Consider the following 15,715-nt stretch of genomic DNA (forward strand, 5'->3'; position numbering starts at 1 on the left):
TTACTGATCTGCATTTTAAGTTGAGTTCTACAATCTGTGCATCATACAATATATATTGTCTTGCTTTAAAAACTCTGTACCTGGCCTGTGCATGTGTATACCTGATAAAGGGAGAATTCCGGCTATCTCAGGTGACAGACACCTAGGGACATGAGACCAAGAACAATGTCTCTTTCACGGATAACTATGATTCTCTTACTGGTGCCATCAGGACCTTATGAAAATACTCTTGACAGACATGCAGAGAGGTTATTTTTGGAAGGGGTGGCTTACCAATAAGCAAGCAGATTGTGATAGTACAGTCAATAAGGCTGGCCTTAGACATGGTGCCCCATGTCGGTTTTGCTTTATTTGTGAGGATGATTCAGCCACCATCAGGATACTTTAGAATCCCGAGGACATCAGAATAAAGAGTCAGTAGCTAGATGCTTTTGAACAATGAGTGTTTTGGCTTTAAGTTGTAGAAAGGCGGAGATTTTCTTGTTTCAGTTGGATAAAATGTCTTGGTTGAAAAAAAAATCACCAATTTGCTATTACTTTTTAGCAAAGTTGCAGCTGTTAAACTCAAGTACTTTCTAACTTTTTAATTTTTTTCTTTTTTTCCTATTTTTAATTGAAGTATAGTTGATTCACAATGTATTATTTTCTGGTGTACAGCATAGTGATTCAGTTATACATATAAATATATTCATACTCTCTTCGTTACAGGTTACTACAAGCCACTGAATATAGTTCCCTGTGCTATACAGTAGGACCTTATTATTTATCTATTCTGTACGTACTAGTTTCTACCTGCCAATCCCAAACTCCCAAGTTATCCATCCTTTCTCAATTCCCCATTATTTGGGTTTAAGTTTTTTTTTCTAATTTTTTATTTAATGAAGGTATGAGGATTGAACCCAGGACCTCATGCATGCTAAGCACTCACTCCACCACTGAGCTATTTCCCTCCTGCCATCTAATGTTGTATTTACTATGTTTTCCTATATTTATAAATGATGGACTCCATTTCTGAAATTCAACTGTTTTGCATTTTTCTTTAAGAAAACACTCTATATAGAAATTTCTTTATTTAAAAAGACATTATTCCATTCAAATTGCCCCTAGCTGGCCTCTGTGGAATCTGTGTATCTAGAATCTGAGTATTTGTATTTTGTATTTTTAAAGATTTTCAGAACCGTTCGTTCCCGGGTAGCCCGCGTGGCTGGAAGGGTCCTGTTCCTTTCTTTTCTAGAACTTTGTTCCAGCATGACTGGGGGCGCTTTTTAGGTAGCTCTTTGCACAACTCGAACCACGGGAGTAGATGGCATTAGAGACACTGATGGGAACTTAGAGCAACATCTCTGTCCAGAAGACAGTAGGGACATGAGACCCTGGAGGGAGGACCCGGGCAGGAGGGCTCTGCCAAATGTGTCACTCAAGAACAGTGAGAGTGGCGTGTGGTCCAGAGAGAAGACACGGGGTGCAGAAGAATGTGGTGGAGGGAGATGCCAGGGGCTGGCAGGGCTGGAGGGAGAGCTGAGCTGCATCACCAGGCCCCTGGAGAGGAAGGCTCAGCTGCTCACGGACCCCAGCCGGCCCGGCATACGGGGAACTGCTGCTTTGATCTACTCAAGAAAACACATTATTAAACAAGTCAGTGAAAGTGCAGTCACCTCAAATCTGAGCTTTTTTTTCCTAAGTGAATTATTCACCAACAAACAAGTAATGCATCATTTGTGCCCGACTCAGGACAGCTTCCCTCTGAATGTCAGCCTTTGGTGGGTAGCGCCCGTGGCCAGCGTTGACAAGCTTCTGAGTCCAGAATGAGGCACAGTCCCAGGAGGGACAGAGTGGCGTGGGGAGGGCCAGCCATGTGGCCAGGACAGCCCAGATCTCCTACCTTGGGCAGGAGGTTGGACCAGATGACCCTGGAGTTCCAGATTAACTTGATGAAGGTGACAGTTAACTAGTTGCTAAGTTGTGATTTAAGAGAGACAGCCCCTCACACCAGTCTCCTAATTCTGTCGTTACCTGTTCTGTGTGATCGGTCAGCTGAAGGCTTCCTGTGTCTCAGAGTGAACCAGAAGGCTTTGAAAACATTTTAAATTTCAAACATACACAAGTCAGGGTGAAGAACACTGTGCACCCCCGGGTCCCCTCCTCCATCAGTAATAGGCATCCAGCCCTCAACACACTGGTGTCATCCTTTTTCTTGCTCATTACCCCTCCCCATTAAATTATTTTGAAACAAAAATCATATTTCGCCCATAAATATTTTAATATGTATCTCTAAAAGACAAGGGCCCTTTAAAAAAAAAAAGCTGCACTACCTAAAACATAGGCCACATCATTTAAAAATAAAAACAACTTGGGATCTGTTTTAACTTTAGTTCACTTGGCAGCCATATTTTGTCCATTGTAATACATACACTTTTACACATTTCACCATCTTCAAAATCAGAGCGAGTATTAAAATCAGTGACGTCACAGCTTGATAAGCAGCATTTCTTTTTCTTGGTGTGGCATAGAATAATGGTGACATCATACATTTGATGGTATTAAACTTAGTAAAATCGTCTGTATTATCTAATGATTTTCTTTGCCTAAACACCTAAAACATTTTCAAGACAGAATTTTCTTGCTTCAAAGCCTGAGTAATGAGGATGGATTAGTGACCTCATTTGGAGATATTTTCAGCCCCACGGTGGGTGTGTAGCATGTAACCCCCTCATGCATAACATTTCCGAATGGTTTTAATATATTTTTGTCTGGCTCCTGTCAAGGGCTAAACTCCCCCACCTGAACACAGTGAAGGAAATGCAAGCTGAGACCAGGGGAGAGGGAGAGGGTGAGAGTTACCCTGGGCTTGGGCGATTCTGAAACAGAAGCTGGAGGGATGAAGCCACTTCTGCTGATGCCACAGGGCTGGGTCCCTAACGGTTGCTGCATCCAAATCTGGATTTTAAAATCTTCTGAAAATCATTTTATGACTCAGAAGAACCTCAACAGCCGTGAGGTTCTTTCCTGGGTGGCCCCCAGTTCTGCACCCACGATGTGAGGTCTTATGATGCTGGCCCGACATCATGTGTCAGTGCGGACAGGGCCAGTGTGATGGGTGTTGGGAGTGCCAGGCCCCTGAGAGGGAACAGAGCCTTCCAGAGACCACCCAAGCACTCAAAATGGGCAGAAAGTCAAAGATTCACACCATCTGGCTTCGGAGACTCTCTGTCTTATGTCTCTCGCTGGCACCTCACAGGTACCAGCAAGTACTCCATGGCGATTTTGTGATTTTACTTCTGTTTTGCTGATAAGTCAGAATGCTTTCTCTAGCAATCGTCATTAGATAGAAAATTCCTCGAAAGCATTTTGCCGTTCAATTTTCTGATCTAAAAAATGAGTTGTGAATCAGTGGTTTGGAGAATAATGAAAATCCTTTTCACACAGAAGCATCTCTCAATAAATGTTGTTTATTATTTGCAACGTACTCAAGGGAAAGGAGGTTGAAATGCACCAGTCGGGCTTTGCCAACAGACATCCGCTATTAATAATCTCAAGGGCATCACTTTCTCCGTGTTAAGATGTTTGCTGCTTTTTTGCTCAATAAATGATACGGGAATGAAGAAAATTTGAAACAGCACTGAAAAACCTGTCACTGAATTAAGTGTTGTAACCCGAAATTTAAGTTTTTTGACCTTGTGTTAATTTCCTAATTATCAGTCAGGCCAGCGTGGTTTTGATTGGCGTGGCCCCCACTTTCTTCAGTTGGCAGTTGCAGAGAAGGTCACGTGGATGCCTGTGATGACTGGGGGCGCCCGTGTCTGCAGTTTTTGGTGCTGTCCCGACGGCAAAGGGCGCTCTGTTCTAAAAGGACAATGAATAATGTCATGTCCTCACTGACCAGTGACTGAGCAGCTCACAGGTCAAAAGTGAGCATCCTTGATTCTGCATCGTTAGTTTGGTACTAAGCCAGTAAGATTTGGAGGTAGCAGAATTGGCTAAGGAATTTCCGAGACTGCCCCAAATAAGAGTGGAATGGGAGATTTTTTTAAGCTGGTGACTCTGAAGTGCCTCCGTTTGTGTCTGTATGGGTGTGAATATTTAAGGCCTTTTTTTTCTCTTCGACTGTCTTCAAATAGACGTGCATGCTTGAGTACAGACGCACACATCCAGCTTTAATAGCTAACGGGTTATTTTAGCAGGTCTGTCGTGAGACGCGAATATGCCCAAAGACATGATTTTTAAAATATACTGGCTGGTTAGACGAGAGGCAGCCAGAGACGAGTTAACTTTATGTGCTGTAATCATGGGAGGCGTGGCTCCTCTGCCGTCCTGGAATGCTACAGAAGTACTTCTGTCATCTCTGTCTTCTCGGAGCTGGCGTTCTCGTAAGGCTGGCCTTGTGCCGGGTTGGCGGGGCTGGGGTAGACCTGGGACAAGCCTAGTAAGAGGCACTGTTCTGTGGGCTGAGCACCAGGTCGCCTGGGTCTTGTACCTGCACCCAAGCTCCCCCGCCACTCTCCCTCCGCTCTTCACAGTGGACTCAGATGCCTTGACCCCACCAGCTGTCACATTCTGTAACCCCATCCAATGTCACCATTTCCCCTCTGAGTTTGGGCTCATTTACAAGCCTTTCGAGTGATACATGTGTGCCCCCCACAATGTTGCCATCCTGGTGGTCCCTGTGTTGTCGTCCCTGCGCCCCCACCTGGCCAAGTGATTGATTCCTTCACAAGATCTCGCTGCGACATGGGCCTTGAAGGCCCCTGGGTTTATATTCCGTCTCTTCCAGCTGTGCGACACCGAATGCATTTCCTTCCCTTTCTGAGCCTCAGGCATCCTTGTCTGTGACATGTGGATATCAGTTCCTTCTGCTGGCAGAGTAACTGTGAAAAGCAGGTGAACGTAGTCTATCCGGAGTCCCTCACTCACTTCGACACTCACCAGACGGTAACTATCGTTAACTTCACCCACGACCCCCTTCCCCATGGTGCTCCCCAGACCTTGTCTCCCTTCCTCCTCCTCCTCCTCACAATCACGGCAGCCTCCTCCCCAGAACTCCGTCACCCTTAGCCCCTCACAGGTTGGTTTCCACCCCCCGACTCTGCCCATGTGCCCTCAGCGCTCCATGGATGTCCTGTCCAGCAGTGTCCCCCTGGCCTCGTAACTGTAACAGCATCTGATACCAGTGCCTTTTCCCTCTTGAAACTGCCTTCTCTTGACCTCACGTTCCCCTGACTTCCCCTCTACTTCTCTTGACTTTTGTTCTTTCTCTGGCTGTCGAGGGGCTCACCAGCCTTGACCCTCTCCCTGGAGAGCCCTGACTGGTGAATGCACTCCTCAGCCCCGAGCTGCCCAACGTCATGGCTGCCGGCTGCACATGGCTCCGAGGGGCCCCTTAACAGGCAGCAGGTGCAGACTGAGATGGGGGAGAGACAGCCCAGCTTTCAAAGACTTGATACCAAAAAAGAATGTAAAGTATCTTATTAATAATTTTTATATTGATTATCTGGAAATTATATTTTGGACATATTGGGTTAAATGAAACTGAAATTGATTTCATCTTTTTCTTTTTGCATTTTTAACATAGTAATAGAATGCTTTTAAGTCACACAGGCGGCTGGCACTCTGTGTTGGCAGCGCTGGCCTGGGATGTGGAGCCAGCCCAGCCTCAAGGGCTCACATCCAGGTGGGGCGGTCTCTCTCTTGCCCAGTTCTTAACACGCTTTGAGAGATGGTTTGCTCTTTAATTTATTCTCTCACACACCTGTTCCACGGCCTTTGCGCTACCCCTGTGTCCCAGGCTCCGTTCTAGGCACAGAGGTGACAGAGATGAATGCTCCTAATCTTTCTGCTTACCAGTCTGCGGGCCCCAGAGGGTACCTTGTGCAAAGCCCGGGGCTACCCTGCAGTCCTCCGCACTGTACAGTGTGGGAAGCTGGCCACTGTAGGGCCCCTCTGGGAAAAGGGACCTGGCATGGACTGTAAGCAGCTTCCATAGCCCAGCCTTCTGGAGTGTTAAGGCCCCTCATGCCTACGTTTCCTCAGCAAAATATCACCCAGACCTGCATTGGATGCTGGAGATTTTGGTGGGGAGGGTACTAAAATGTACTCCCTGCCCTCAAGCAGCCTCCAGTCTGGAAGTAAGAGGATGCACTCCCAGCGATGATCACAGCCACCACCCTAAGCTCCGTGTGAGAAGGGATAGGACGCACATCCCGTACGTGACGTTGGGGCCTGGCTGCTTCTGGCTCTGTGATGCCCAATCCAGGCATGTTGGAAGCCTCAGGGGCCCCTCTCCAGAGCCCAAGGGCCATCAGGTGCTACCAGCTGTCAGACAGAGCAAGGCAGGCCCTCAGCCCACCCCAGGGTTTCCAGACCACCTGCAGGTGGACAAGGGGCTCAGCCGTGGCTCCCTGGAAAGCCAAGGGCCATCCCGGGGCCCAGGCCTCCACAGTTCCCACCAGCAGTTGGGAGGGCAGTGTCACGTGGAGGTTCTCGTCCTTGACCTGTTCCCAGCTTATTTGTAAATTAGATTAACATGGGTCCATGGCCTTCCGAGAGGAAGATTCGCCACTCCTCTGAGCGGGCGAGGGTGCGCGCGGTCAGCACCTCCGCCCCCCACGCCCGCGGGCAGTGAGGACACGGGAATCCAGTGCCACCTCATTAAAGAATGGCCTTCCTCAGGGTTTGTTTGGGGAAAACAAATGGCAAACTCCATCCTTCATCTTGTGTTTGTGGTTTGTGATTAAAGTATCGCTCAGCGTCATCATCCCATCCTGCCTGTTTGTCCTCCTCTGGGGAGGTAAGGAGACCAGCCCACCACCCCCCCCGAGAGGCCCGAGGGCTCTTTCCACCTTCTCCTCCCCTCCACAGAGAACCCAGGCCATGTCACCTCCTCCCGGGGACACAGTGAGCTCCATGCGTTTAGACCTCCCACTTCGTCGCCTGCGGTGGCCAAGTTTCTCCCAGAGAAATGGCTCATTCCTCGTGATAAAAACTCAGGCTTTCCTGATCCTGCGTGGGTGCAACCCATAATCGCTCCTCCATCACTCTCCACCCTTTATAGCCTTTCTCTCCCTTTCCCTTTCGGTGTCATGGCTTATCCCCTATATTTCTGAAAAGTGTGGTGGGCTAAATGAGGCATTGTATTAGTTTCCTGTTGCTGCTGTAACAAACTAGCAGACCCGGTGGCTTAAAACAACAGCAGTTTGTCATCTGACAGCACTGGAGGGCAGAGTTCAAAATGGGTTTTACTGGACTGATATAGGATGTGGGCAGAGTTGTGTTCCTTTCGAAGCTCCAGAGGAGAGTCATTTCCATGCCTTTTCCAGCCTCTCGGGGTGGAAGCCCTGGGAGCCCTGGCTGGTGCCCCTCTGTCATTCTGCCCTCTGCTTCCATCACACATCCCCTCTGACTCACCCTCCTCCCTGCTCTCATAAGGACCAGTTTGACCACATCAGGCCCACCTGGATAATCCTGGGTAATCCCCCCAACTCCAGATCCCTAACATGATCACAGCTGCGAAGTCCCTTTTACCATGTGACCTAACGTAGTCACAGGTTCTGGGGATTAGGACCCAGACTTCTTTGGGGACCGCTACTGTGCCTACAGTATTTTAAGAGACTGGCAAAGAGTTTGTTTATTTTTTTATCATTGAGCTGGGTGTAAAGACAGAGAAAATGACCCAGTGGAGGAACTAAAGGACTTCTCCAAGGATGATGGTATCACCTTTAAGAATGCAACCTAAAGAAAAACGTATGATTAAAAGGGAAATTACAATACCTCTTGAGCAAATACTTTCACAAGGTTACAGTACAAAGTAATGTGGGTTAGTTATGTTTGGCAAAGCGCTTATGGTACAGCCCTGTCTGACGAGGTCACCTTGCAGTGATGGAGATGTTCCGTATCTTCAGTGTCCGGTGCGGTGGCTGCCGGCCTCATGTGGCTCCTGAGGACTTGAAATGTGGCTCCTGCAACTGAGGAACTGAATTTTTAATTTAATTCAGTTACATCTGAATATAAATGGCTGGTGGCCACTGTATTGGGCCACATGGGCTAGAACAAGGGGTCCTCCCCTGGGGTCTGTAGGTGGGGCTTAGGAAGCCCTCAGTGAAATAATTTGCAGTTTCCTCCCTCAGGAGAGGGTCAGTAGCTTTGCTCAGATTATTGGAAAGTTTTCATGACCCAAAAAGATTATGGGCCCTGGACCAGAGGAAACCATGGAGACCGGTGGGCACAGGATACCTGGGGCTGTCATTCTCCCTAACCCTGCAGCCAGACTGCTGTGGTCACAAGCTGGCTTTCAAGTGTGGAAAGGGGGCCCCCTTGATTTGGGTGCTTGGCTAAAGGAACCCCAAATGCTGTCAGTCAGGTAGTTACCAAAAGATTAGATGCCAAGCGAGCCTGTGTGTACACGCAGCTCCCCTCGAGGACTGAGCAGGCCGAGGGCCGGGGCTGCTTAAAGAGCCACAGAGTTCCAGGGGGGAAAGGCCAGGCTCGTCCCCCATCGCTGTCCTTGTCCCCCACAAAAATCATGCCTGTCTCCCTGCTCAGATGCTGCGTCCTCTGCGGCACTGCTCTTCATCTGAATTCATCCTCCCTCTCATGTTCTCCCAGCACAGGCCTTGTTCTGAAATGATACTTTAGTCTCTGCCCGTGTGTGGTTGATTGGTCCAGCTTTACCAATACTAGTCAGCTTCACTTGGGCGTCTGCATCAGCCTTGGGGCTTAGGAAAAGGTAGATGCGTGGGCCTTTGTCCAAACTTACTGAACCTGATCTGGCACATAAATCATGCCCAGTAACCACCTTCTGTGCCCCGGCTCTCTGTAGAAGAAAAGTTGCCTTATTCAAGTTCTTTCAAAGTATTTGCAGCACTTTCTCAATTACTTCATTTTTTCTATTTTTTAAAAATTGAGATATAATTCACAAAAAGGTTGTGTAAGTGTGAGGTGTGCAGCGTGTTGGTTTGATGCATTCACATGCTGCAGTGCGATTCCTGTAGTTCAGCTAACACCTTTGTCACGGCACATCGTTAGCATTTTTTTACGCCGAGATCTAGTCTCTTGGTGACTTTGAAGTTTATAATACAGTATTATTGACTGTAATCACTATGTTGTGCCTTAGTCAGTTACTTCACTTTAAATAAAATAAAATGTCCTTATGTTGTGAAATGGGTACCAGTGGCTTAGGATAAAATTTCCAGGGACTGCACCAGACATGGCTTCCCATCCACATCTGTCCCATTTCCCATCCACAGCGCCCAAAAGTAACGGGTAAAATGCGGGATAGTGACCCAGGTCTGTTTCAGATACAAAGAAGTCAAACCTCCATTATAATATCCTAGTTTACACCTAATTCTCTTACACCGGCACCAGCAAAAACTTTGGTCCATAGCACGTTCAAAATGAGGGGTATATAAACAGGACTCAGTGGAAATAAAGACAAGGGGCAATTCTGAAGTAAGTCCGTGTAAACGCTGGGGGACCCGCCGGCATTCTCCCCGTGGGAGGGAGGGAGGGGGCAGGGGAGGCACCAGGATTGCTTTATGTAATAACAACCATCGCTGAATTGGAAACTGTACTTAGGAGACCTTAACGAATGTTTTCCTTCTCTTTTCTTCTCCAATGGCTGTTTCCGGACCCACCTTCTCACCCCAGGATTTGCGCAAGCAGGTAGCGCCTCTGCTGAAGAGTTTCCAAGGGGAGGTAAGCATATTTATTTCATATCCGCAGCCGCCTTCCTAGTTCATCAGGCTTTCTTCTTAGTCTCATTAAGTAAATGCCACCGACTGAGGGTGCTTACCCAGACGAGCCTCCCCCGCTGCACCGACCCAGCGTCATGCAGATGATGTGCTTCTCAAAGGGATGTTTCCACCGAGTCCTCAATTAAAGCTGGCGTGGGAGGGGAGGCCATCTTCAGGATGTCAGAAGGTGCAGAGGAATTGGGGGGAGGTGGCCAGCATGTCGCACTTGCCACGGTGGATTGAGCTTGTTCAGACCACAGCCTCCAGGAGTCCGTGGACCTCCCCAGGCTCACCGGATCCCTGAGCTGGTCTGGGGCTGACACCACGAGGCCTCCCACGCGGAAAGGATGGAGTGGGGCAGTCTGGTCCTTTCATGCACTACTCAGGGGCCGGGCCAGGAGAGGAATTTCACTGGCCAGTTTCACAGGCAGAAGCCACGAGGGGTAGTTTGGGCTCTCTCTAAGGAAGTGTTTTCTAATGGGTCCTCCTGCAGGCAAGATGGCAGGGAGGCGGCTGGTCATCTGAGACGCGTGTGCCCTGGCGGCAGTTAATCCACAGAGAGGACGGGCAGTCGAGGTGGGGAACATTCCAGTCCTTCTCAGCCCTTTGTGTAGAGACTTGGTGAATTTTAGAAAACCAGAAATTCTGTTATTGTTGTGGAATCATTCATTCTTAGCTTCTCCCCCTGGAATGATGGAAGCGGTAATTATAGCGAGGAGAGGGGGCTGGACTTTTTTCAAGTCCTCTCAAGAACCCACGTGGGTGGGATCTTAGGAATTTTGTGTTCTCACAACTTCACAACTCGCAGATAACCAGGAAGGGAGCAGGACTCGGGGAAGTGAGGCAGCAGGCAGATGGGGCTGGAATCCTGGGCCCAGAGCTCAGAGCAAGAGATCGGAGCTGCAGGTGACAGCAGAGGGTGAGGGAGCCAGGGAGGTTAGTGAGGAAGACAGCAGAAGAGGCCAGAGAGAAGATTCCAGGACGGTGGGACCTGCGTGGCAGCCGCAGGCGCAGTGACCGCTGGTGATCCCTGCAGATTTCAGCACTGCGCAGGCAGGGCTTTTCTCTATTTATAATTTCCTGCCGCAGGAAGCCCCCTGTGCTTGGCTCCAAAAGGCACAGAGGGACATCAGGACCCCAGGTCTTGGAAGGACTTGAATCACCCTTCCTCAGTATTGTATCTCCAAACCCTCGTTTTCTGAGTGAAGCCGATGCCTTACACTACCCGGGTGTGATCTGATCTCTTCCTCCACCTGCTTCTGTGAGACCCGTTGGCTCAGTATTTCTCTGGCTGAAATAGCTCAGGGCCCCTTTTCTGTTGTTTGCTTGCTTTTCTTTCTTTCTGAAAAACTTCCAATCTACCTACAAGTGGAAGGAGTGGTGTAATGAACAGCTGAACGCCCTTCACCCAGACTCATTGCCTGTTAACACTGTGCCACGTTTGCTCCCCTCCCCTCACCCCTATCAGTGCTCAACATTTGAAAGGAAGCTGCAGACAGCGGGCTCTGAACCCTCAGCACGTGCGCATCTCCTAAATCAAGGACATTTCCACCATAATCCTGAGTATCATACTTGGCAAAATAACATGAATTTCCTGCTATCTGAGATTCTATCCAAAATCCCATTTCCCTCCTTATCCCCAAAATATCTTTTATAATACATTTGGGGGATATACATACATATATATATATATATATGTATTTCTCTTTTAATATGGACACTCTCTCCACCCCCTCCCCTTTATATTGTTACCGATTTTTCTTAGAAACAGTCTAAGCCAGTTGTGTAGATTACCCCACATTCTGGATGGGGTGATGGGTTTCAGTCTGGCTCTATTAAATTTAAAATGCCTGTGAGACATCTAGTCTTCCTATTTGCCTGCTTTTTTTTAAGGCAACTTGAAAAGTAAATATTTTTCTGGCACCATTAATATCTACCAAGCCTCTGCTAATTGCTATATTTGTATTAAATAATGTGTGCTAATTTCTAATAAGCTGAGTAGAGAGAGCTAAAGCCTGCTTGTTTCTGAAGAAGCTTGCACAGCAGAGGGTGACTGCCCGTGGGGACCCCGCGGACAGGCACTGCCCAGAAGGCAGCGTGTCCTGGTGCTTAGGTGGGGCGGGACCCATTGTTTTTCTAAAAAGCCACCTTCTTTAGTAACCAGAGGCTTGTTCTCTTTTATCAGTGTCTGCTGCTGCTGCAGTTTTATTTATCAGCTACATTCTTTGAGTTCATCCCAACGTGCTTGCGTTCCCCTGGAAAAATGTCCCGTTAGTGAAAACATGATCTGTGCTCAGAATTTGTATAGATTTCTTCCTTACTTGAGATCCCCCAAAGAAAAAACACGAAACAAAGCAAAATAAAGTTTTCTGAGAGCAAGAAATTCACAGAGGGCTTTAGAGTTTCTGCAGGAACACTTACTTGTGTGTCGTAACGTCATGGGAAACGCTAGCTGGCCAGGGTACCACGCTCATGCCCTCGAGTGCTTAATTGGAGTTCTGAATGTAAATCCAGACACCCTCCTTCCCATGGTTCATGGGACTTGCATGATTTGGTAAGTGCTTACCTTTCTAGAGTCTGCTCTCCACTTACCTCCTACCCCTGGGTCCGCGGCCATCCTGATTCTCTGCCAGGCCCCTGTGCCCTGGGCATCCTTACCCGCCTCCAAGCCTTTGCAGGACTGACCTGCTTCCGAAACGCTCCTGTCTCCTTCCGCTTTACCTGGCTTACTCCAGCGTGGGCTCCACTTCCTCAAGGAAAGTCTCCCCTGAGCCCCAGAGGAGAGGCCAGGTCCCCCTACCGCATGATCCGGCTGCACCCCACTGCTAGTGACGCATTAGTCATCGTATCCGAGAGCCACCTGTCCCTTGGTCCTGGTCGCCTTGCGTCTGTGCAGTGAGTGGAAGCAGCCGCTGCATGTCGTCCTGTCAGCCACTGTGTTCCCGACACCCGACGCAGCAACTGAGAAACGAGAAGTGTCTGGGGTCTCACTAGTTTGGGTTATTGATAAATGATGGAATAGCAAGGTTCCTCCCGGGGCAGTTTGTAAAGCACTCTGCCTCTGTCCTTTCTCCAGGAGCTTTGCTGTTCATAAGGTGAAATGGACCCCAGAGGGTTTGCTCAGGAAATGCCATTAGAAGAAACTAGTAAATAATGATTTGTTGTCCTTGATTGAAAGGTTTGGGATAATACAATCATGATGATTATTCATAATTATTATAGCAAAGTCGTCAAGTTTAACTTACACTGAAGTGGGATTTATTATTGCTCCACTTCAATTTGTGCTTTGTAACCCATCCAACTGATTTCGCGGGGGGGGGGGGTGTATCCAATCCAATTTAAAACTTATTTCAGTCCAGTAATTCAGACAAGCCCTTCAGTGAAGTGACACTTACATTCTCCAGTAATTGTAAATAGTAAATTGTCTCCCCCTCCCCTTGCCTCTCTCCCTGAGGGGTCCTCGTATGGAGGTTGAAGGGAGAAGGAGTTGGCTTGGGCCCTACTCCTCTTGGCTGTAGGAGAGCCGGATACTTAACCCCAGTGTCCTCAGGGAGGGAAATCCTCTTAAGAAATAACTTAGTTGCTTATATTAGAGGGGAAATAAAAGGCTAAAAATCCATGAGCTCAGCATCCAGCTTAAAAAGTTATAAAAGTATGACAGAATTTAGCTTAAAGAAAAGAGGAAGAAGGAAATTTAAAAGACAGTGAATAGTAATATATAAACTAAATTGAATGAAAAAGAAAAGAAAGACCCAGGATAGAAATAGCCCAAAAGTTGCTTCTTTGAAACAACTGCTATACTAGACAAACTACCTTCCTAAATCAAGGAAAGAAAGGTTAGGAATGAAAATGGGGTAACTTTGCAGCTACAGCAGAGATTAAAAAGCTAATAAGGGACTATTACAATCAATTTTATGCCAATAAATTTTTAAAGCTAAACTAAATGAACACATTTCTAGAATACTGTGATGTACCAGAGCTGATTAAAAAGAAATAGAAAACCTGAGTAGCTTTATAACAGTTGCAGAAATATTTCCACAAGGTCCAGACAGTTTTATTTACAAATCCTATCAATCATTCATGAAATGGTCCTAATCTTTTGCAAACTCCTTCAGAAAATAGAAAAAGAGAACACTTCCTAACTCATTCTATGAGGCTAGTATAACCTTCATGCCAAAAGCAGACACAAGAACAGTATAAGAAAGGGAAATTAAAGTCAGTCTTATTTATGAATAGGTATGCAGAAGTCTTTAAAAAAGTATGGGCAAATTGACTCCCTCAAGCTCCATGTATCCCACAAATGCTGTTTGGGTTAACAGAAAAAATTATTAGTGCAAATGAATATCACTCACAGATTAAAAAGGGAAAATCTCAACAGTCACAGGAAAAGAATTTGGTGAATTTCAACATCCATTCATGATTTAAAAAAAATACTTTCAGTGGTAGAGTGAGTGTACGTCTGTCATGCACAAGGTTCTGGGTTCAATCCTCAGTACCTCTGCTAAAATAAATAAAAAAATAAACCTGATTACCCCCCCCAAATATTTTTTTAATAAAAATAAACTTTAAAAAAATTACCAGCAAATCAGGAATAGAGGGGAACTTTGTTAACCTGGGAAAAGTTATTTATCAAAAACCTACGTCAATCATCACACCTAGTGATGTTAAAAACGTTCCCTATAAAGTCAGGAAGAAGACAAGGATGCTTACCGTTGCTACTTTTATTTAACATTGTACTGAAAGTTTTGGCTCACATGGAAGACAATAAAAAGAAGTACAAGGATTAGAGCAGAAGAAATAAAACTCTCATTTTTCAAGTGAGCCTCAATTATTTAACAGGGTTGCTAGGTGCAAAATCAATATACAAAATTAATTGCATATCTCTATGTCAATAGCACACTGAAAAAGGATACCACTGAAGAGAGAGCAACAAAAAATACAGGATTCCTAGAACTTTCTGGAGAAAAGTATAACATTCTTATTGAACAATATTAAAGACGATTCTATTAGACAGAGTTAAGGTATTCAAGGATAAAATTTCCCACTATTACTGAAGATGTCAGTTTCCCCCAAACTGACGATAGAGTGAGTCATCGTAGTTCCAGTCAAAATTCTAACAGGATTTTTCATGAAACTTGAAAAGCTGATGCTGGAGTTTATATGCAAGAGTGAATGGTCAATAATGGCAAAGAGACTATGAAATAAGAACAAGACAGAGGATTTGCCCTACATAGTTACACGAATTATCAGAGTTACAGTAATTGGCACAGGGACAGATAATATGCCAGTGGGACATAGTAAAGAAAGCAGGAACTGACCCACACATACACAGAAGCCAAACATATTACAAAGATGGCGTTACAGATCAGTGAGGAAGAGGTGGACTTTCCAATAAACAGCCCCCTGACAACTGGGTATCCTTATGGAATTAAGTGACGTTGGATGCCCATCTCACACCATATGCCAGCACAAATTACAGGCGAAGACTTAAGGTAAAGTTTTAAGACTTTTAGAGGAAAATATAAAATGTGATGACTTTGGGTTGGTAAGGTTTCTTAAACAGGAAACCATAAAGGAAAAAATGTTACTTTCACCTATATTAAAATTGTAAAGTAAAAGCTTGCCCCCCTCTGCCCACCTGCCCGCCATCAGAAATTCACCCTAGAGAAAGTGAGAGGTGAACCCGGGGCTACTAGCTCAGATTGACTTTTGTGAACTAGAAAAAGGCACCACCTCCGTCAAGACATTTTCATTACCTCTTGGAAACTTATCGTAATAAAGATTCCAACTTAGCTGAACCTTCTTCATGATAAAGATCAAATACCCTGATGTGAATGGTGCATCCTAGGGTCTACTGAGAAGTGATCATACTGGGGTATCGTTTGCCACAAATCACAAACCAGGAGGCACACATAGTTCCTGACAAAGGATTGGTATTTAGAAAATAATTTTTCTTATATTTTGCCTATTAATAAGAAAAAGACAAACAT

The 15,715-nt window shown here is 46.2% G+C and overlaps 1 protein-coding gene across 12 annotated transcripts in view; it reads left to right on the plus strand.

Annotated features, from left to right (window-relative positions):
* The window catches only part of CUX1 (cut like homeobox 1), a 353,997-nt gene that overhangs the window by 165,636 nt on the left and 172,646 nt on the right, over nucleotides 1-15,715 (plus strand). For all 12 annotated transcript variants that reach the window (XM_074345859.1, XM_074345857.1, XM_074345864.1 and 9 more), the window contains exon 3: nucleotides 9,640-9,687. In XM_074345859.1, the coding sequence (XP_074201960.1) occupies nucleotides 9,640-9,687 (48 nt within the window). The remainder of the gene's footprint in view (nucleotides 1-9,639; nucleotides 9,688-15,715) is intronic.

This window comes from Camelus bactrianus, chromosome 18 (assembly GCF_048773025.1).
Source record: "Camelus bactrianus isolate YW-2024 breed Bactrian camel chromosome 18, ASM4877302v1, whole genome shotgun sequence".
NCBI classification, from domain to species: Eukaryota; Metazoa; Chordata; class Mammalia; order Artiodactyla; family Camelidae; genus Camelus; species Camelus bactrianus.